This window comes from Montipora capricornis, chromosome 8 (genome assembly GCF_036669925.1).
Source record: "Montipora capricornis isolate CH-2021 chromosome 8, ASM3666992v2, whole genome shotgun sequence".
Classification (NCBI taxonomy): domain Eukaryota; kingdom Metazoa; phylum Cnidaria; class Anthozoa; order Scleractinia; family Acroporidae; genus Montipora; species Montipora capricornis.
This window is the reverse complement of record NC_090890.1, coordinates 10162581-10185080: the sequence shown is the minus strand read 5'-3', so window position 1 is coordinate 10185080 and position 22500 is coordinate 10162581. Positions and strand designations below refer to the sequence as shown.

The following is a 22500-nucleotide window of genomic DNA, read 5'->3' as shown; positions in this document are numbered from 1 at the left end:
TCGCGATCCTTGGTGCTAAACGCATGGCCGCGGTGAACGCCAAGGGAATCACCTGCAGTGCCTGAATGAAAAGAAAAAAAAAAAAAGAAAAAACAATTAAGCAATCAAAATAAGAAGCAGTTTTAAAAACTTGTTTAAAAATGCTAAAAATTCTTAAGACGCACTTGAGATTGTTTGTTGTCTCTACTTGCCACCGACATGAAATCGATGTAACGTGTTTATCACCACGTGAGTGAAATGATTACCAGGTTTTTTCAGTTTCTTGCTCTGTTCTTTTTTTTTTAGCTAACTCACTGGCTTACATATACAACTTATTCTGTCAGTCAAAGCGAGATAAAATTCTTTGACATCACAGTAGAACTGAGTTCTATCAGTTAGAGACAGACTGCACACCTAGTTGAAATGAGAAAGTGTGTCTATCTTAATTAACAAAGGGTTGTTTATTAAATCACCAGAGTTTGCAAACCTGAATATTTCCCCCCCAACTCAGCTGGTATTTTGCTCGCTCACTTGCCACTGTAACTGAACTGTACTCGGCAAATGCTGTATTTCCATGAATGTCTTCCAAGTCCACGCGAAGCTTGTTGCTGCTGCTTACAGTCAGGCGGTGAATCTTGTCCAGTCCAAGCCAAAACTCTCCGTTTAGATTACCAAAGCCTCGTTTGTAGGGCGTCCCACGCGCGGAAGAAATCTACGGAGCCGTCTTGTCTTTTTTGAAAGACCGTCCATCCTCCGCCGGCAGTTTTGTGATCACAGTACACTTCAAATTCTCCCAGACCATCGGGATCGATTTTTGTACACACCACTTATCTTTTCGCCAGAATTGTAAACATCGGCGCAGTTCTTGTTGACTAAAAATTACATAAGCGGGATGAATTCCTGTTAGATATGTTTTGGTTTCATCGTTATCTCTATCCTCTAAAAAGTTGAATAGACATCACACAGGGAAATACTATACGGAGCTAGCGAATATTTCAAAAGCAATTGATCGTAATTTGATTGATTTTTGCGACGGAACAGATGTGAAAATTCTAACCCGACTGGTGTCTTCGAAGTAAATGTATCTAAAATGTATAACTGCAGACCTTTGTCTTGAGAGCCGCCAGATTCGTTTGCTTTCAGCGCAGTTATTGCTTCTTTGATCTCAGTGTGAGTTGCTGCTCGATCTTCTTACAGCAGTGTGGTCCGGCGTAAAAGTTGTTATTCACGTTGCACTGGGGTTTACTAATACCAGGGCTTTTTGTTGTTTGCACAGAAGTTTTGGCAAATGTCCCAACGAAAATCCCCAGTAAAAAGCAGAGCTAGCTGGAATGCCATTGTGCACTGGTTCTTTCAGGAAAACTCTTCTGTGAAGTGGAAGCAAAAACTGCGGGTATAAAATGATTTCTAAGACTTGAGGTTCAGTTCATTTAGTCTTTCCAAACCAGATTTTTCTTGTCTCCTGCGCTCTATTTTGGGAATGCTGAATTCATCGATTCCTACCAATCAAATAACAACACATTGTAGTGACTCACAGACGAGGCAGTTGACAACTTTCTGCTGACAATAGGAGAGTTCATCAAAATTTTATGAGATTTTTCTAGCAAAAGAACATGGGCACCCAACGAGTAATTATTATTTCGGTAATTGTCTGTTCGGAAGGATGGTGGGTTAACATTTTCAAATATTCGAACTTAAACTTTCGAGGTGTAGTAAGATTTTTTCGACATTTCTTCTGAACAGAGATTTAGCTATTTCAGAAAAGTAATGAAGTGTGAAGAGTGCGAAGAGATGCGTAGAAATTTCGAAACCACATTGAAGAACGTTTAAATTTTGCTAAGCTGAGTAAGAGTGAACTGTGACGCTGGAAGAAAATTTGAAGATTTATAACTTCTATCATTTTGGCCGTAGTTTTTTTGAGAATCATATTAAGGGCAAACGTTCCCTAAAATTTGCGGGAAAAAACGACGACTACTTAATGTAAAGTTTTTTTTTATCAGACCCGTCACGATTTCTTTAACTTCAGGACAAGGCAAAAAAGCCATGAAGGACGTTCTACAGCAACCTGAAATTCCCGTAGAACATCCGAACAGATATATATTTTGAAGGGCTGCTACAAACTCACTAAACGAGCTTTTAAAGCATTGTGGAAACCATTTTAGGTGATTCTGACAACTTTTAAGACAACCGGCCGTTGGTGCCACGAAGAGAAACCCTCGTACGGGATGATGAAATAGTCAATTTGACTTTGCGTTATTCTCATCTTTGATTGATGGTTTTGTGCTTCGGAATAAATTTGTTTATCAGAGATTATTAGAAAAAGTCTCTCGCTCATGGAAAACCTCGAGCTCAGATTTGCTGTTAAGCAAAATCAAAAAAACATATTGATATCTGTCTATTTTATACAGCCATAGTTAGAGCTATAGATCAATTTATAAAACAAGGAAACGAGGCCGCGGGCGCAATTAAATGATTTTTCGTTGGCAAGGAGGAGCCTTACAAGTTTGCCATTGAAGCTTGCCTTCATTGGCCGTTTTTATACTAGAGACGCATAATCCGTCCAGACGAATTATGTGTCTCTCATGTTATCCGTCTAGTGTAAAGACGGGACGAAACTATATGAGACGCATAATTCGTCTTGGACGAACTTGGGCAAACATTTTTCTGCGTCTGTTAAATTCGTCTAGTATAAAGACGGGCACTAGACGCATAATGCGTCTGGAAGAACTTTCCAGTTTAGTGCGTCTTCGAAGACACGATAAAATAGATTCTTCGTCCAGACGCATAATGCGTCTTGTGCCCGTCTTTATACTAGACGAATTTAACGGACGTAGAAAAAATGTTTGCCCAAGTTCGTCCGCGACGAATTATGCGTCTCAAGTATAAAAAAACGGCCATTGGCCGTTTTTATACTAGAGACGCATAATCCGTCCAGACGAATTGTTCGTCTCTCATGTTATCCGTCTAGTGTAAAGACGGGACGAACTATAGGAGACGCATAATTCGTCTTGGACGAACTTGGGCAAACATTTTTTCTGCGTCTGTTAAATTCGTCTAGTATAAAGACGGGCACTAGACGCATAATGCGTCTGGACGAACTTTCCAGTTTTAGTTCGTCTTCGAAGACGCACACTAAAACAGATTCTTCGTCCAGACGCATAATGCGTCTTGTGGCCGTCTTTATACAAGACGAATTTAATAGACGCAGAAAAAATGTTTGCCCAAGTTCGTCCCAGACGAATTATGCGTCTCCAGTATAAAAAACGGCCATTTGCTGTTTCTGGAGAGCTTTGCCGGCCTCGGGAATAGTCAAACACTTGAAAAAGTAATTAACATTTTTAGCCAGAGTGAAGTGTGAAGAAATGTTCAGGTTAGATATTTATCTTCGTTGTCGATCCTCTTTTTTGTGAGGCATGTGTGTAAAGTAAGCTTGGATGTGGTACTGTTTGTATTGCACCGAGCCCTAGTCCATAGACCAGATGCATGGGTTGATAAATTGGACTTGTAATGGACTGCCTAAGTGGTCGAAAACAAAGATCAGTCAAACGATACTAAACACAAACAGCAAACGGCTTACGTCAAGCACAAATCTGCATTACGCCAAAGATGAAAGAAACATGTTTGATTTTGCCTGTTTTCTGTAGATACCAAGCAACTTCTTATAAGAGAGGGACGAGAGAGAGAGAGCGTTGGAACAAGATAATTTTCGAGCTTTTGTGACCAGCAACAGTTTCATTGAAACACAATACAAACGTTTCTCTGTTGACTCCCCACCACAAACACGCCAAAAACAAATACAGACTAAAGCCGGAATTCCAAAAGACAATGAATCGAAAACACATTGAAAAGATTTCTCAACCATTTCCAACCTACGTTCGCAAGAGACAATATGTGACAAGCCGTCAATTTGTAGGATTTGTTTCGTTGATATAGGCGTCACCACACTGTTGGGAAAATCGGGACATTAAGGGCTTGTTTATATGGTCTCGCTTACCCGAGACAGCCCTCCTTCCCGAGACAACTTTACCGAGCGTCTATATGAGAATTGCGTGAGCGAGACAAAGTTGACCTTACTTAATTATGCATGTATTTTAAGACGCATCGCATCTTCAAAAAATGCGTATCATCATTTGCCTTTCTTTTTTGTTAAGTATAGTTGCGTTTTCACATTCAGCAAATGGACTGACAATCTTAACGCAGCATTAATATGTAGTTTAAATAAAGGCTGTTTATGAATCGATCGAAAAAACGTGGCTATCCTGTCTCTGTGGTCAAAGCGGGCCATCATCGCGCCCAACAATTTGATCGACAGTCATCGCTACAAACGTCACAAAAAGATAAGAATGACAGAATTCCATTCACCCTCACTTTCCATCCTCATAATCACGCAGTCAAAAGCATCATTCTTAGTAATTTTAAATTACTCCAAAATGATCCCGAGACTGGTAGAATCTTTTCGCAACCTCCACTTATTTCATTCAAACGCGACAAAAACGTAGGCAACTTTTTAGTTAGAAGCGCGCTCAAAACTAACGAGCAACCCGGCACTTTCAAATGCGCGCGCTCACGATGCAAAACTTGTCTTTTCATTGTTAACACTAGCAAGATATCGGGACCTAAGCGATCTGTTAAGATCACCGATCGTTTCACATGTACCTCCGCAAATGTCATTTATTGCATAACCTGCACGTTATGCAATAAATTATACATTGGTGAGACAGGTAGACGACTAGGTGACCGATTCCGCGAACACCTTCGCGATGTTGAGAAGAATGACAAGGATGCATCTAAGCCAGTCGCTCGCCATTTCAATCTGCCTAACCACTCCAAAAAACACATGGCTATCTGCGGCCTTTCCCTACATCTAGGTACGACGGAAAGCCGCAAGAATCTAGAACACAAATTCATCTTTCAAATCGGCACCCTTAATCCTCACGGTATTAACGAACGCTTTTCATTTAACTAATATATTCCTATTTTTCACGTTGCCATGTTACCACCAATAGCGTAGCTCCTACTCTACTATAAAAACTACACGTAACCCATAATCCCTCGATTCGCTCTGACGAAGGGCTAACGCTCGAAACGTCAGCTTTTAGAATCTCTGTACGGTGGCCAATTTACATTATCAACTCCGTTGATAAAACCAAATTTTTGTATACTACTTCCCCACCGACGCAGCACCACAGTTTCTTTAGAAACTACCCCTTCATTCATATGTAATTATTTGCTTGGCATTTGTGTGCTATGCAAATCTTTAACTTTTCCACAGATTTGCTCAAATTTGCTTCACCGCAAGGATAGAAGTTTGACTTCAACCGCAAATGCAAGCAAACATGTCGCAAAACCAATAATTTGCATTATTGTTTGAACTGATTTTCAAAGGATCAAAATACGTACATTTGCATTTTCTTTCTTCTCTTTTGCAATGGGAGCAAAAAGGAATGAATTGCCTGAATATGACTTTGTTGTAAATTTGCAAATTTCCTTGCTATAAATATTTATATTTACCTGGGAGCAAATATGGTGATTTACATCATCTTCGTTTTGTTGTCATAGGCAATGTGCATATGATATTTGTTACACATTTTACTGCTGTGGCAAACTTTCAATTTTTACATAACCGTTATATTATTGAACGAAAACTGCACTGGTATTCGGAAGCTTTTGAGTTTCATCAGCGGCAACGTCCTACAACGAAACCAACCAATGGTAAAGAAAATGCTTGGGCCTTCCTCGTTTCCAGGATCTTTGCTGAGGGGCGACCAAAATGGCGGACAAGGCGTGCAATTGTCCGCCATGTTGAATCACCCTGCCAAAAAGACCCTGGAAACGAGGTTTTGTGACTATGCAATCGGTTATCGACGGTTTGAAATTCCCGCTGGCGATCATAGGCAGCCCAAGTTCGCGTCACTAGAGAGCGTGTAATAATTAATTACTAGTGGGAAGATGACCTTTGAGTGCAAGCGGTGTTGCGTTAGAGGCAGCCGTTGAGAATTTAAGCGCGTTATAAGACTTTGTATGGGAAATAAAATACCGTCGATTATGAAGCCTAAAAAACGCTCAATTTAACGTTCATTCAATCATAGGCAGCCCGGCTCGCGTTACTACAGACAGCCGTTGAGAATTTAAACGCGTTATAAGACTTTGTATGGGAAATAAGATACTGTCGATTATGAAGCCTAAAAAAATAAAATGAATGAAAATGACTCACCTCTGGTGTATTCTTGTGCCTTTTGGAGCTTATTTTACCGTTTAGGGAAGTCCATATTTTCACTGTTCTAAGACGAAGTCAAGACTGCACACTTAGATCCCGACCGTTGTCAGCTCAGGCGGTTTGCGACTCGAAAATCCATTCCAGCCAAGATTTTTTCACGCAAAGCTAAAGCCCCATCATTTGCGAACCTCGGTGAATGTTTCGTCGTCAAAAATCCCCACACACTTGGCAGGAAACGAGCATTTTCTGCTTCCGATTGCACGATAGCTGATGAATTTGACAGCTGCTGATAACCGAACAGGACACGGACCTTGGGTCCGAGGTCAAATTAACTCCACCCGATAAGGTACAGTCTTTCATGGCTGGGGAATCAGGCTGTCAGGCGTAAACAATGGCAAATTTGTAATCGATTTCTGATAGTCTCAAGTTCGGCTGGCGCATTCACGGATTCGTTAAATGGTCGTTAAGACGCATCTATGCATTCTTTAAATGGTCGTTAATAAATAAATGATCTTATTCGGCTACCAAGGAAAGACGTTCAATATAATGTATTACACTGGCATTTGTAACCACTCTATAGGCTTGATAATTCGCTATATCACCTCCTTGACGCAGTATCTTACTTACTCCACGAGCTTGCCACAGGATACTTTTGATTAAAAATTACGTTTTTGTGGATAACCCATTCGCGTTTTAAGCTTTAAACTATTTTTTGTTGAAAATTCAGATAAAGTAGAAGTCTTGAATTTGTTGTAAAAAAAAAAAAAAAAATTGGACAAAATAGGCTCTTGAAGGTCTCCAGTAACCTTGATTCGGAATTCCTAACCAAATCAGGTTCAAGCCGATAGATGGCGTTGAGAGAAGACAAACTGTACCGGATGTATTAATATGGCATTTTTGTATGTTTCAAAGATTTTTTCTGAAGTAGGCAGTTTGCAGCAACTAAAATTATAGCGAGACAAATGCAAATCGGCTTCCGCCCATGCTTTGTTAATATGCACTGTCGCCTACCGTGACGTGTAGATATTCAAATATTGACTGCAAAGAAAGATTCGGAAGCTCTCACCATTTTTAATCAGTAATTGATATATTTTTTGTACTTAAGCAATTCAGTAGGCAGATCACCCTATTTATGAGATGGTTTGGGTGCGTTCGCTATATCTCTGACTGAAATACATCAGTTTCCAAACGACTTATGCAGTAGAGAATGGGAATCTGCTCAAATAAAAAGAAAATGTAAATATTCAATTTTCTCTCCGTCTCTGGTCTATATTCAACGAGTTCACTATGAATAAATTTTTAAAGTTTCAAAGAGCTTTTCAAGCACTGAACACAGGATATAAGTGGATGTAAACAAAGAAGATGGTCGAAACAAGATAAATTTCTGTTTTAAAGATTGAAATTCAAATGCCACAGCGGCGGCGATTGACCCAGAATTCACTGATCTTCCATTTAGGCGGACATAAAATCCAAAGTTCTTTTTAGTGTTTCAGTACGTGTTACCTATTATTCCAGGCGACTCATCTTTGTAATGTCGAGACCCTCTTTAGGCACACCTCTATATTGCAGACAGTTCACTTGTTCACAAAGGGAATCACAATTTTTCTGATCTGCACCTCTATAATACGGATACATTCGTAATATGGACGCTCGATCTGCTCTGCCCAGTTGATTTGAGGTTCCACCGTGAGTGGTACTACCAAGTTGGATTCGTTCAAATTGAAAGAAAATATTTTAATGCAACTTTGATCCACTAGGAGATTATTGAGGACACGATCGAGGTACGGACACTCGGTCTGAAATCCTTATACTCTAATGATTTTAGAAATAGAAAACATGTACCGTGTTTCTATCGAGTCGGAGTTATAGAAACACGAGTGAAAGTTTGGGAGAACGAGAAATGCTGTATGGGAACACGAGCCACAGGCGAGTGTTTCCACAGCTTTTTCGAGTTCTCCCAAACTTTCTAGAATATTTCTATAACTCGTTATAGTACACGGAGTACATGTTTTCTATTTCTTTTAGGAAACAACACGACGAAAAAGGAAACAACTTGCTCACTCTAATTATCAAAATGTAAATTCTCTTTGCTCGCGCCATTACTACGTCAACAGCTCGTGCTAGTTCTGTGTCTCCATTGTCTCCATCTAGTTATAGAAACACGATTTTTAACCAATCAGCGCGCGTATTTTCTTAGGACTGTTTCTAAATATTGACATTAGAGTTATCACACAGTCCATGTGGCGTAGTTATACGTAGTACTGAGCTGTATTTACTCGACCTTTGCGCCATGTTCAGGAACAAGATTATCAAACAAGTTTTGTTGACGCAGACTTGAATTAAAGCAGTGCCTCTGTTGTGCACTGTGAGTATCTCTTCAAATTTCTGCGGAAGAATTGATGAAATTGATCTTGGACAATAGAAGATGAAGCTTACCGCTTTCAGCTTTCCATTACTAGCCGTGAGTTTCTTGATCACCGCGCCATTTTATCATGGAGTTTTGGGAAAAACACCAAACACTTCAGCAGCTTTGGCGGTGCTATCAAACTGTCCCAAAAGCCAGTGTCTGGTAATTTCGCATAGGTTTTTAAGCAATTTCAGTGTAATCCTGTCTCGTTTTTTTTTAATGGTCAAATGATTTCTCTCTTTAATCATATCAGACAGACGCTATTTCTTGCCTTGCGAATGCTGGAGGAAACCCAAATGACGAAAGTAAGTCAACTTGAGTCATTGATTAGTTTTCACCGGGAATAAGTAAGTAAGTAAGTAAGTAAGTAAGTAAGTAAGTAAGTAAGTAAGTAAGTAAGTAAGTAAGTAAGTAAGTAAGTAAGTAAGTAAGTAAGTAAGTAAGTAAGTAAGTAAGTAAGTAAGTAAGTAAGTAAGTAAGTAAGTAAGTAAGTAAGTAAGCAAGCAAGTAAGTAATATGAGCGAAGGCTCGTTTGAATGCAAATGTGCAACAAAGGATTATTTTAAAGAAAGTAACATCAGTGAATGAAATGTTTACGTTGCAAAAATGGAACGACAATGCCGTTAATTTTTTGCACAGAATACAGCTGCACTCAAGCAAAGATGATAGAGAGTATCCGTTCCAAATTTCTCCTGAAAACATTATATTCTCTGATGTTCTAATGTTGTCGGAAAGATTGTTCTAGTGTTTGGCCGCTTGATAAGTAATGGAGTGAAGCATAAAGGCGTGAATTTGGTCTTGGGAGGAGCCGCTTAAATTGGCCGCGAAGACTTTATTCACTTCTTCGCAAGATGAACATTTCGCGAATATTATTCGGTACTTGGTCATGAATAAACTTGTAGACCAAAATAAGGGCTTGCTTGATGCGTCGATGTTCCAGGGAATCAATCTTCCCAAATTAAATTAGATGGTTTTGCTTCACTCCTTCAGCCGATTGAAAATTCAAGCTTTTTATTATACCGCAACCGCTAAACAGCTCTAAAGAAATACAGCTTTTAAATAAGAGTCACGGTCTTGCCAATCCAAAGATCCTCTCAGCCTCGCTCAAAACTAATTGAAAACATATTTACTTTTCCATTTCAGGCCAAGCAAGGAAACTGGAAAAACTTGAAAAGGAGGTATGCCTTTTATCGTTGAGAATGAAATGAAATCACGGTAACTTTGAGGAAAAAATTCTTGTTTCCATCGCTCTCCTAACCTTTCCCGTCCAGAAGTAATTATAAATGTCGAAACAGTTAAGAAAAAAATTTATGGAATATAAATAGCTGTCCCTGCTTGTCTTTAGTGTAAGGCTGACCAAGAAATGAGTAAAAAGAGTGAAAAGTAAAATGATTGCTTAAATTGTAACCGTGGTCAAACCATGAGAAAAAAAGCTCTCTATGAATTCCCTTGGTGTAAAAGTCGAATAATTAATTTTACATTAAGTTTTTTTTTTTTTTTTTTTGGATTACTTTTTTTTACTTTTATATTTATTTTTTGTGTGTTTTCAAAATCAAGGTGGCATCCTTAAAAGCACTGTTAGCGAGAGCCGGGAAACCTTCTGGTTTCGCTGTGCTCGACAGCAATGGCCGCTTGAACCAGAGTCTCCTTGTGGCAGGTTACGACAAATACTCTTTGTACGACTTGGGCTGGCAGTCTCTTCACATGGCGGCCGCTGCTGCCTGCAGAGGAAGCACCAGTTCAGGGGGCTCTGGCTGCTGTCCCAACGCCGTCCTTGTGCGTAACACGGCTGATAAGAAGACCTGTGCTCAGATTTGTGCCCAGTCTCCGTATCGCAACTGTGACGCAGAACTTTCCATTCATGGAAAAACAGGAAAAGCCACTCAAAACGGAGAGCAGATTGGCGCCTTCTACAACTATCAATGCGGTACCGCAACCTGGGGAGGGAGTGAGGTGTCACGCTCTGTTACTGACATCACTCGGTACCCAGACCCATATCCCTACTACAGCTTTTGCTGTTGCCGGAAGTAAAAGAAAGAGTGTAAACACAACGTGTTTCCTAGTTTAGATGTACGCTGTGATACTTTGAATAGCGTTGTCTCTTCGGTTTGAGGGTAATAAAGGTGTCACAATTATTTGTTGTGATTTTTACTGCCGAATTTTTGTTTTCCGTTTCGCCTTTAAATTGACTCGTGTAAGTTAAGCCCCCCATAAATAATAGATCATTATAATGGAGAGGAATACAATTTATTAATGCAGAAAAAGAGGCAGTACTAGGAAACAGTTTTGCTTTCGAGATAAATTGGTTGCTTAGTCCTATTTTAGAATTGATTGTTCTACTGTCCAAACTTAGTAGTTCGGACAACACATCAAAAAACTGCATAGCATCTTCACCCAGCTTCCTGTACCTCCCTTTTTAATTCCCTCCGCGCATTCCTCCTTCCTCTCTCCCTCTTCGCATGCCACCTCCATGCTAGACAGCAAGCAGTCTCCCTTTTTCTGGAATATATTCGGTATGCGATCTAAATTTTGAACTGAACATTATTGAATCTTTTAATGTCAGCACACTAAATATTAGCAGAACAAATTTTCTGACTTGGACAGCCGTACCTGCATCCATCCCCTCTGATATTAAACATTGTAACTCTCATCCCTCTGTTACGACTGCTTCCTTTAAAAATTTCCGATCTTGACCTGGACGTAACCAAGATGAAATGTAAAGACTATTAATCTATGCTAGTGAGTTGTAAAGCAGAGAAGCCAAATTTTGCCCTAAATCTCTCAAATTGGACTTCCGTTTATCAGAACACCAACTATTGGAGGTATATGAAAATCGGGCAACAAAGCCAAAATCTGTTGCTCAGAGTAGACCTGCGCTCTACTTTTCGCAATAACTTTCTTCAACCCGCAACAAATGTTTTTGTTGCGCGACAAGTTGATCATGCAAGGTGAAAAACGGGAAACATCGACCCAAACCGGCAACGAAACAATGTTGCGAGCCAAGTTGAGGGTTTTTGTATCTCGTATTTCGCCGCCTTTAGTATCACACCTTTGAGAAGTATCACCGGGGATAAGATTAAAGAAGCTGAAGGATGAGAGCTCACGGCAACCTCTCGTTGGCGGCTGCCAGATGTATGCATTTAGGAAGCACCAGCTAGTTTTCCCGGCATCGGCAGAAAATGCGCTGCATGGACAAGGCATTTCTCATGATCAACGTGCTGAAACGAAAGTGTAATAACTTCCACAAAAATTTGTCGGCTATATATATCAATGTCGACGAATCGCACACAATAGAAACATGGACAGGGAAACGTAAACGGTAAGCTGAAATTTCACTACGATCTTGTGTTCTTTCCCTAGCGAATTATTGTAGTACTGTACGGTACTATAAGTTAATTTATGCCTTTACATTTATGATTCCGCTAGTTGCACTGCAGTAACTAACCAAAAAATTGGCAAAAGTCTCTTTTCCCGTACTTGTCAGTTCAGCGAACGCAAAAAGAAAAGAGACTTCTGCTAGCAGGGAATAGCCGAACTTTTCAGGAACTAATTTGAAGAGAAGGAGATGAAACTAGGAAATGAAATAAAAATCTGCCGGTGTGCGCTCTCGTTTTACATAGAACTTGGTATTTGGTCATTTCACGTTGCACATTTGTAGACAAATCCGAAGAAGTGTACAAAATTTCAAAACGCATGTCTAGAACAACCGTTTTGCTTTTTAAGTGCCAATTTTTACTGACGTTCTTGTTGAGGTCCGCGTCATAGATTTTAAAGTCCATTAGGGAGCTTAAGCACGCACGTTTTTGAGACGCGAACGGCAACCGGAAGAGAACGTTTCGCGTGCCAGGACAGTGGGGTCTCCCAGGTTTTTATACTAATCTTCTCTAATAGAGAAACGATACTTAGCAATGTAAATGTAGTTGTGTGAACACAAGTTAAAAGGGAAAACAGCTCACTTCCGGTTGCCGTCCGCGCCTCAAAAACGCGCTTGCTTAAGCTCCCTAATATCACAAAAAGAACGCGCCCTTGGACAAACCTAGGTCATGCACAGTCTTCTATCCTCTAACGTCTGCTTTCTTCCCACCCCTTCCCCGATACTGTTTTCACACGGCCTCGATGCCCAAAAATTTGGGAGTCCCCGCAGCTTTGGATTGGGTGAAGCGACGTTATAATACGTGCGAGAAAAAATTTACACGTACGTGTGAAAATTACGCTCAGCCCTTAGCTCATTGATGATTGTTTAATCGAGAAATTCTTGTAAGTACATGTAAATTTCCCTCACGAATTATAACCAAGTGAAGCTATGATCCTCGCAGTTATGAACGCAAAGTAGAGAAGCCTGAAATTTCAGGACTTCAACGGGGTTTGAACCCGTGACCTCGCGATGCCGGCGCGATAAATTATATAGCGAATTACAACGTCACTGTTGTAGTTCGCTTTGACGTCATTTACATACATACATACATACTTTATTCGTCCACAAATAGGCTTTTCAGAATAAAAAAATAACTAATGCTATATACAAGAAAATAAATTAACAATTAACTAGTAAGTAAGATGACATAAACAAACCGATTAATTGTTAATGAACAAATTAATTAATCAGATAAAAACAGCGTAAATCGAGCAATTATATTTATATTTTTAGTTGAGCATTGTAACTTGTTGTGAAACGTCAATCAGTAACGGCCTACCATCGCATAATAAATCAGTTATTATTTGTTTAAGGTAGGTTTTAAATCTTTAAATCTTGAAGTGATTCGACGAATTGATGAATCTTAGCGCATTTTTTCATAGTTAGTAGACAAAGGACACCTGCGAGATAGGGGCATTAAGATTTGCGATTTTCGCCTTCTTTTAGACCGGGTTTTTCGGTTTTTGCGCCGAAAAACTTCGCTTTCCCATTTTAAGAATTTGATTTTCGGTTTTCGGCATAGATGAAAGTGGTTTATCGGGTTTGGTATCCTATGCAGTTTTCGGTTTTTCCTATTTGGTGTAGGGTTTCGGTTGGGTCCAGAGCTTTAACAAACACTTTAAGTGAATGAGAATTTTAGCATTAATCAGAGAACGGGACCGAAGCAATCGAATACTCTATTTAATTTTCACAACAATTTATAACTGTCATTGTTAGTTTGTAAGTATTCTGCTCGATTAGAATATTTAACTACTATTCACCGAAGTGGAGGTCACGGCTCGGTAAATATCCACCACTAGCGACCACTAGCCACCGTCGACACTGAGAAAGTACTTTTACGTCTGAGGTCCTTGTTGTGACTTGATAGTGTATTCACAGGAAATCCACCATTACCGTGTGATGACTCCTTTGTTGCCATGGCAACCTACAACGTCATATCGATGACCGCGTCTTGTTAAGCGATTTGGTACCCTAAAATTGATGTTACATGAAACAGTGTTGCAGAATTATCCTTCTAATAAGAAGTTACCTCCAAAATATTGAAACAGGCTTGAACCACCTGGGACTGAAATTGACTAAAGTCAGTAGTGTTGACTCAGTCTTTATGAACAGCTAAAACTATTTCGAAGTAATTGTTTTACAGCTTGTCTAATTCCTTTGATTTTCCAGCAATAAAGAAAAGGGTTGAGGAGCGAGTTACAGAAAAGAAGTATTCCGGTACTGTTCCCCAATACTTTGTAACGATTTCCATAAAGAGATTCGCCACGCGAAGCTGTAACAGCAGTTGCAACGGTGTAAGGCAGATAGCATATTACTAAAAAGGAATGAACCCAAATGGCATTGGAAACTGTCTTTTTGTACCGGTTTATATTTAACACTGAAAGGACACGAGGATTTGACCCCTGAATTTGTGCAGGGCTAGTTCCCAGGACTTCTCTTCTTTGGAAAAAAGAGATACCCTGGGAAAGAGGTTGTATTTTCACCTGGCGGTATCCAAGGACTAGATATATCTTAAAGTAACAGCAAGATGAAATAATTATACATGTGAAAATATACCCACAGCCCCATAAAAAGAAAATTCGTTTGTTCCAGTAATAAGTGAAGGCAACAGCGAAGTTCGCAACCCAAGAAATTGTCACAGAGAGGCGAACGCGCGGCAAAGTAACAACTTGTCGGTATCTCAACCTAAGCTGCATAGCAAGCAGTCTGTCCACACTTATTGCAGTCAACGTGGTGATGGACTGTCCACAGAGTACTGTACTCACAGCGAAAGCCAAGCCTTCGCTCTTACTACACAAGCTCCAATTCTTTTCTTCAACTGCCATACGATAGACGACAAATAGCGGTAGAGAAACGAGTCCGACACAGAGGTCCGTGATGGAAAGACATCGAAAAAGGACTCTAGATGGCCTGTGGATAGAAGAAACTTTGGGAAGAACAACTAAAATCAGGAGATTCCCACAAATCATAAGAAGTGAAATAACTGAAGATATAGTAGTCTGTATAGTACTGTATTCGAATCCGGTGACAGGCTTCCTATAACTTACAGCTTCCGAACACGCCGATAAAGAAACTTCATCTTGGTTGCCGTGCACCGTAGATGCCGTAGAGTTGAACATTATTGAATGAGGTCGCTACAGACGAACTGCAACAACCACTTGAATACTTTGCTAACGCAATTGTTTACATTTTAAAAGTTGAAAACTACACCTGTCAGTCGACTGTTTAGTAGCGAATAATTTACGCGCGTGCAGGTGTTTGCGTCTAATTACAGTTTTATATATATACCGGTAATTAAACTTTTGTTCAAGAGCGATTTGCTTGACATAAACAAGCAAAGTTGAGAAACTAAAAAAGCAAACTAATGACATAATCTCAGAAACACATCTGGAAATTTTTTTGCATGGAAAAATTGATTATGGCTTTTAAACTGAAGTGACCTGATCTAAAATTTATCTAATGAAACACTTAAATGGACGTTCAAGATTGTTTTCATTCATATTGTACACTTGGTTTTTACATTTCCTGACAAGAAACTTAGGCTTTCACTCAAATCTTAGATTATCAGCTCACAATCAACTTTCCAAACAATGATAATTAGATTACGTACATTGCTCAGAAACAAATGAATGAAGGGGTAGTTTCTAAAGAAACTGTGGTGCTGCGTCGGTGGGGAAGTAGTATACAAAAATTTGGTTTTATCAACGGAGTTGATAATGTAAATTGGCCACCGTACAGAGATTCTAAAAGCTGACGTTTCGAGCGTTAGCCCTTCGTCAGAGCGAAGGGCTAACGCTCTGACGAGCGTTAATTCGCTCTGACGAAGGGCTAACGCTCGAAACGTCAGCTTTTAGAATCTCTGTACGGTGGCCAATTTACATTATCAACTCCGTTGATAACACCAAATTTTTGCTCAGAAACAGTTTTGTGTAAACCATTTGCGTTTTTTGAGGTTGAAGGAAATTAGTAAAAGAAAATGACATATAACATATTTTAACTCCGTTTTCATACAGAGAAATGATTTTCCGAGATCTGTGTAGTGTATTTGAAATTTTGTGCACCATCACTATTAGATTTTGCTTTCGGAAAACGTTAATTTTCCAAACTCGCAAGATGGGTGCTCGTTTGAAGCTTATCATTTATTAATTAACACCAATTCAGTTGATTTTCAAAACAACTTGAGGCCAGGACTCAGGCTCAAATACAGCAGGAACCGCAACTTATTTGCATGTCACTGAATAAGAATAGGGTCTATTTTATTTGGACTCATTTTTGAGAGAACGCCGAAAAAAGGCCACATTTCAAAAGCAAAATTGATGATCACCTCCAGACCACTTTATGTCCTCATTGTCAAAATGAATTTTAATCTTAGGCTTAAAAGAAACTGCTATTATTAATTATCCGACTTCTGTTAGTGAAGTAGCCGACGATTTTCCGTGGGCTGTCGGCACTTGTGGTGAAACCCCTGAACATTAGAGCATAGCTGAACAAGAAGTATTTCGAGAGCAAGTATTCGAAAGCCGAACACCTGTACGCCAGCGATCTTTGCAAAATGATCCCATATTTTAGTGTTCACGTAGTAATCAAGGGGCGGCTATTTGAGTTTGCAGTACTCTAGCTTAGTGTTAAGTTCTTTTGAGTGGTGAGTGTTTTCATGCTAGGTTAAAAAAGATTATTGGTTTCACTATTCCTGGCAGTTCCCCCGGCAGGTTCCCAGCAAGGTCAGGGTTGTTATTTTATAATTAACAGATCGCTTAGAATAAAGTTGGTAGTTTCTAAAAAAAACTGTGGTGCTGCGTCGGTGGGGAAGTAGTATACAACAATTTGGTTTTATCAACGGAGTTGATAATGTAAATTGACCACCGTACAGGGATTCTAAAAGCTGACGTTTCGAGCGTTAAGCCCTGGTCAAACGGCGCGTGATAGTCGATGATAGTAGATTCTCCCCAAACTATCATCAACTATCACCAACTATCGTTCAAGTGGTCAAACGGCCAAAGAAGTTCATGATAGTTGACGATAGTTCACTGGCAGTCGCGCAAGCAAAGTCACGAGAGAAGCGAGTTCCAAGCTCTTTCCGCGTAAAAATGTGAACATTAAATGGCCTCCCGTAAGACAAACTTGTAAAAGTATGAATTTTTCGCGACGAAAGAGAGCGGCAACATGTTTTCTGACCGCTATCGGACCAGTGATTACCAAAACAGCTGACCGAAAAACTATCATGAACTATCGTACGCGTGGTCAAACGAGGAAAACTATCATGGACTATCATGAAGAATTTGAACAAGCTCAAACTGAATGATAGTTGATGATAGTCGATGATAGCGCATGATAGTTGGTGGTCAAACGGAAGCTCGCGCTCAACTATCATCGACTATCATCGACTATCATGAGCCGTTTGACCAGGGCTTTAGCCCTTCGTCAGAGCGAATCGAGGAATTATGGGCTGTGTGTAGTTTTTATAGTGGAGTGGGAGCTACGCTATTGGTGGTAACATGGAATTCTGTCATTCCATTCACCCTTACTTTCCATCCTCATAATCACGCAGTCAAAAGTATCGTTCTTAATAACTTTAAATTACTCCAAAATTATCCCGAGACTGGTAGAATCTTTTTTCGCAATCTCCAGTAATTTCATTCAAACGTGACTAAAACTTAGCCAACTTTTTAGTTAGAAGCGTACTCAAAACTAACGAGCAACCCGGCACTTTTAAATGTGCACGCTCACGATGAAAAACTTGTCCTTTCACTCTTAACTAGGCGACCGATTCCGCGAACACCTTCGCGATGTTGAGAAGAATGACAAGGATGCATCTAAGCCAGTCGCTCGCCATTTTAATCTGCCTAACCACTCCAAAAAACACATGGCTATCTGCGGCCTTTCCCTACATCTAGGTACGACGGAAAGCCGCAACAATCTGGAACAAAAATTGATCTTCCAAATCGGCACCCTTAATCCTCACGGTATTAACGAACGCTTTTGATTCAACTAATGTAATCCTATTTTTCACGTTGCCATGTTACCACCAATAGCGCCGGAAGCTGCCACTCCACTATAAAAACTACACACAACCCATAATTCCTCGATTCGCTCTGACGAAGGGCTAACGCTCGAAAAATCAGCTTTTAGAATCCCTGTACGGTGGTCAATTTACATTATCAACTCCGTTGATAAAACAAAATTTCTCATAGAAACTCGTTTCTAAGATTCTATTTGCTCTTTAGTACCCACGATCAAAACATGTCTTCTCCTATTTGAGAACGTTCTTTTTCTGTATTTCCTGCAAATAACTCAACTTCATTCTTTGGTCTGTCCTTTCGGTTCCAGGACGAGAAAGTGGTTCTCTTTGATGTAAAAACAAAAGGCTTTCACATAGGTTTCACTTTTCCAACACCTTGTGGTGAATGGTAAATTGGTAAAAGTGGGAATCGTACAGCTGTCCTGGCACAGCACTTTTGCCACATGTGTTTAATAATTTATGTAGTAGGCGGAGCATTAAGCCTTTCCCCCTCTTCGTGTAGTCCTTTGTTTTGATTTTGTTATGTAACAATCATAAATTATTTTCCTCTGTACATATACTGTGTAACTAAATTCTCGATATTGTAACCTGTTTCTCGAAATTTTTGTAACTTGTCATACTCCGATCGTGCTAATTATAATCTGATGTCGACAAACCTGTAAAATACTGTTTCAAACAAACGATTTTGTCTCATGTGAAAAATATGTGAGCTCTCTGTGAGCTCATGTAGCTGACGCGCAGGCGTAGTGCGTCTGGCAGGTGTTATTTTGGCGCGTGATTGGCACTTAACTGACTGGTCAAACTAAGAACATTTGAAAAATAGAGTTAGCTGAAGGAGAGCTGTAAGGCCGACCCAAGTACAGCAGATAAAGAAGTAAACCAACAAGATTGTTGAGGAGTCTTCCATTCCCCCAATATTTCCTTCAACAATATGCAGCATAAAAATTTTGAGTGTGAATTGACAACGCCTGTTCTTTTTGGTGATTCTGTAAAGATGTCGGTTAAACAGAGGTTATTAAGAGCTGTAGAATTCTGGCAAACCATTTACACGCCTAATTTCATATTAAGTATAATTGAGGAGGGTTACAAAATACTATTTGTGTACATGTTGCTGGTAAAATCCGTTGTCAGGTTGAATCCGTTCTTACCAAGGTTAAACTGGTGATCCCCATTTTACCTAGGTTGAATACACACCGCACTCATGAACTGAAGAAACTTTTGTTTCGAGCCTAAATTAAGCCTAGAGAAAAATTAGGGTCAGGTTAGGATAAGTTTTGGTTATTATACATGAATATCAGTTGGCTTTTATACAAAAGTAAATAATGAAAAGAACTGTGTTGGGTTGAGCATGCTCGTCGCTGTAGTGCAGTGGTGAAGACACAGGACTATAGATCTTGAGGGTCCGATTTCGAGTATCGGTAAGTGCATTACTTACTATGTTGTAAAGTTGAGAGTGAATGGATAAGTGCATAAATACAGAAAACCGATAAAATGATACGAAAGATGAGATGCGTAAGACAGAGGGGAGGAAAAGGTGTTTTCAGTCCTTTTTGGGCGGTTGATAGCTGCTTTAAACTAAAAGAAACAATGCATATTCAACCTACGTAAAATGAGGAATACCAACTTATAACCTGTAGGTAAAAACGGATTCAAACTGAGAACGGATTTAACCGACAACATCTACCCCGCCGCCAACGCATTTTTCTAATAACGCCTCATCTCTGAAGGAGGCGGGGCTATTTTGGAGCTTTTGGCTGATAATTACGTCGAGGAGCTGTTTTCTCCGCCCAATATTCTTAATCCTTTGACCGTCTCCATTCAGCCCAACGAGATAAAGCGTCTTATTTCGGATTTTAGGCATATCAATTTTCATATTTTTAAGCAGAAATTCAGGTGTGGAGCCGGGTTTGCATACCATTCGAGGTGTAGCGGTAGAGGATAAGGAGCAGAAGAGAAATGAGGCGTTATTAGAAAAATGCATTGTCGGCAGGGTAGATGTCGGTCAAATCCGGTCTCAGTTTGAATTGGTGATCCTCATTTTACGTAGGTTGAATATGCATTGTTTCTTTTAGTTTAAAGCAGCTATCAACCGCCCAAAAAGGACTGAAAACACCTTTTCCTCCCCTCTGTCTTATGCATCTCATCTTTCGTATCATTTTATCGGTTTTCTGTATTCATACACTTAGCCATTCAGTATCAACATTACAACATAGTAACTAATGCACTTACCGGTGCTCGAAATCGGACCCTCCAGGTCAGGTTCAAACGACGGATAGCTCTATCCGCCGGATAAATCACTAACCAGTGGATAAGTCAGCGCAAAACCAATTGCGCTATCCGATGGATAGTGACTTATCCGGTGCATAGCGTTATCCACCTTTTGAACAACTTGGGCCAGATCTATAGTCCTGTGTGATCCCCATTTTACCTACGTTGAATACACACCGCACTCAGATGAATTGAAGAAACTTTTGTTTGGAGCCTAAATTAAGCATAGAGAAAAATTAGGGTCAGGTTAGGATTAGTTTTGGTTATTATACATGAATATCAATTGGCTTATATACATGAAAAGAACTGTGTTGGGTTGAGCATGCTCGTCGCTGTAGTGCAGTGGTATCACCAGTTTAACCTAGGTAAAAACGGGTTCAACCTGAGAACGGATTTTACTGGCAACAAAGACACAAATGGTATTTTGTAACCCTCCTCAATTATACTTAATATGAAAGTAGGCGTGGAAATCGTTTGCCAGAATTCTACAGCTTTTAATAACCTCTATTTAACCGACATCTTTACAGAATCACCAGAAAGAACAGGCGTTGTCAATTCACACTCAAAATTTGAATGCAGCATGAGCTTGAGGGAATGGAATACTCCTCAACAATCTTGTTGGTTTACTTCTTTATCTGCCGTACTTGGGTTGGCCTTACAGCTCTCCTTCAGCTAACTCTATTTTTCCAATGTTCTTAGTCTGAACGGTCAATAAAGTGCCAATCACACCTGACAGAATGACACCTGCCAGACGCACTACGCCTACGCGTCAGCTACACGATTTCACATATTTTTCACATGAGAGGAAATCGTTTGTTTGAAACAGTATTTTACAGGTTTATCGACATCAGATTATAATTAGCACGATCGGAGTATGACATCTTTAAAAAATTTCAAGAAACAGGTTACAATATCGAGAATTAAGTCACACAGTATATGCACAGAGGAAAATAATTCATGATTGTTACATAACAAAATCAAAACAAAGGACGACACATCGAGGGGGAAGGGCTTAATGCTCCGTCTACTACATAAATTATTAAACGCACGTGGCAAAAGTGCTATGCCAAGACAGATGTACGATTCCCACTTTTACCAATTTACCATTCACCACAAGGTGTTGGAAAAGTGAAACCTATGTAAAAGCCTTTTGTTTTCACGTCAAAGAGAACCGATTATCTGTCCTGAATCCGGCCTGGAATCGCAAGAACAGACCAAAGAATGAAGTCGAGTTATTTCCAGGAAATATAGAAAAAGAACATTCTCGAATTGGAGAAGACAGGTTTTGATCGTGGGTAATAAAAAGCAAATAGAACCTTAGAAGAGAGTCAATAGACCCTTCCACGGTTTTTGGCTGGGGAGGGGGGGAACGGGCAATTACGGCTAAATTTACAGTAAATGTCTGGGATTTGGGCCGACTTTGAACCGCTGTAGCGTCGCTAAAAAGAGACGAATTTCCACAGTGAAAGTGTCTTTTAAAAGACATTTATACTGAGATTATTTTCATGAAATAGAAAGAACAGATTCAGGCTACAAGGACAATAAACGAATTTTTAAGATTTCATACAACCCTTTTAAAATCATGACGGCAAATTGCCGCGAGATTAGAAGCAACATCAAAAGATTTATTATTCGAATTTACGGACGTCATACCTTCCTAATGGCCTTATTTTCTGTTGAATGAATGATATCAATAAAACTATTTAAAGCACTGGCAAAAGTTGGAAATCTGTCTCTTTTTAGCGGTGCTACAGCGGTTCAAAGTCGGTCGAAATCCCGTACAATTACTATAAATTTAACCGTGTTTGCCTCCCCTGCCAAGACCCGTGGAAGGGTCTATTAACAACCGTGACGTTGCTGGGGAAGTGCCATTAATAGTGAAACCAATTTAATAACGTTTTTTAATCTAGCATGAAAACACTTACCACTGAAAAGAACTTAACAGTAACCTAGAGTACTGCAAACTCAAATATCTTCCCTTTGATTGCTGCGTGAACACTAAAATATGGGATCATTTTGCAAAGATCGCTCGCTTTCGAATACTCGCTCTCGAGATACTCCTTGCATTTTTCAGCCATGCTCTAATATTCAGGCGTTTCACCACAAGTACCGACAGCCTACGGAAAAGAGTCGGCTGCTTCACTAAGAGAAGTCGGGAACATGAAGTAATTACTAAAGACAGATTTTTTTAAGGC

At 39.8% G+C, this 22500-nt stretch overlaps 1 protein-coding gene, 1 long non-coding RNA gene and 1 pseudogene across 2 annotated transcripts in view; 2 read left to right on the top strand and 1 right to left on the bottom strand.

The window, feature by feature from the left end:
* The window catches only part of LOC138059562 (ryncolin-1-like), a 5980-nt pseudogene extending 200 nt beyond the window's left edge, over nt 1-5780 (bottom strand).
* Nucleotides 1-22500, top strand: part of LOC138014389 (uncharacterized) — a 201700-nt gene that overhangs the window by 136953 nt on the left and 42247 nt on the right. The window lies entirely within an intron of this gene.
* On the top strand, nt 8564-10738 carry LOC138059071 (uncharacterized). The gene is made up of 4 exons (XM_068904585.1): nt 8564-8765; nt 8857-8908; nt 9747-9781; nt 10161-10738. Exons 1-4 carry the CDS (start codon nt 8622-8624, stop codon nt 10632-10634), a joined length of 705 nt encoding a protein of 234 aa, XP_068760686.1. The 5' UTR covers nt 8564-8621; the 3' UTR covers nt 10635-10738.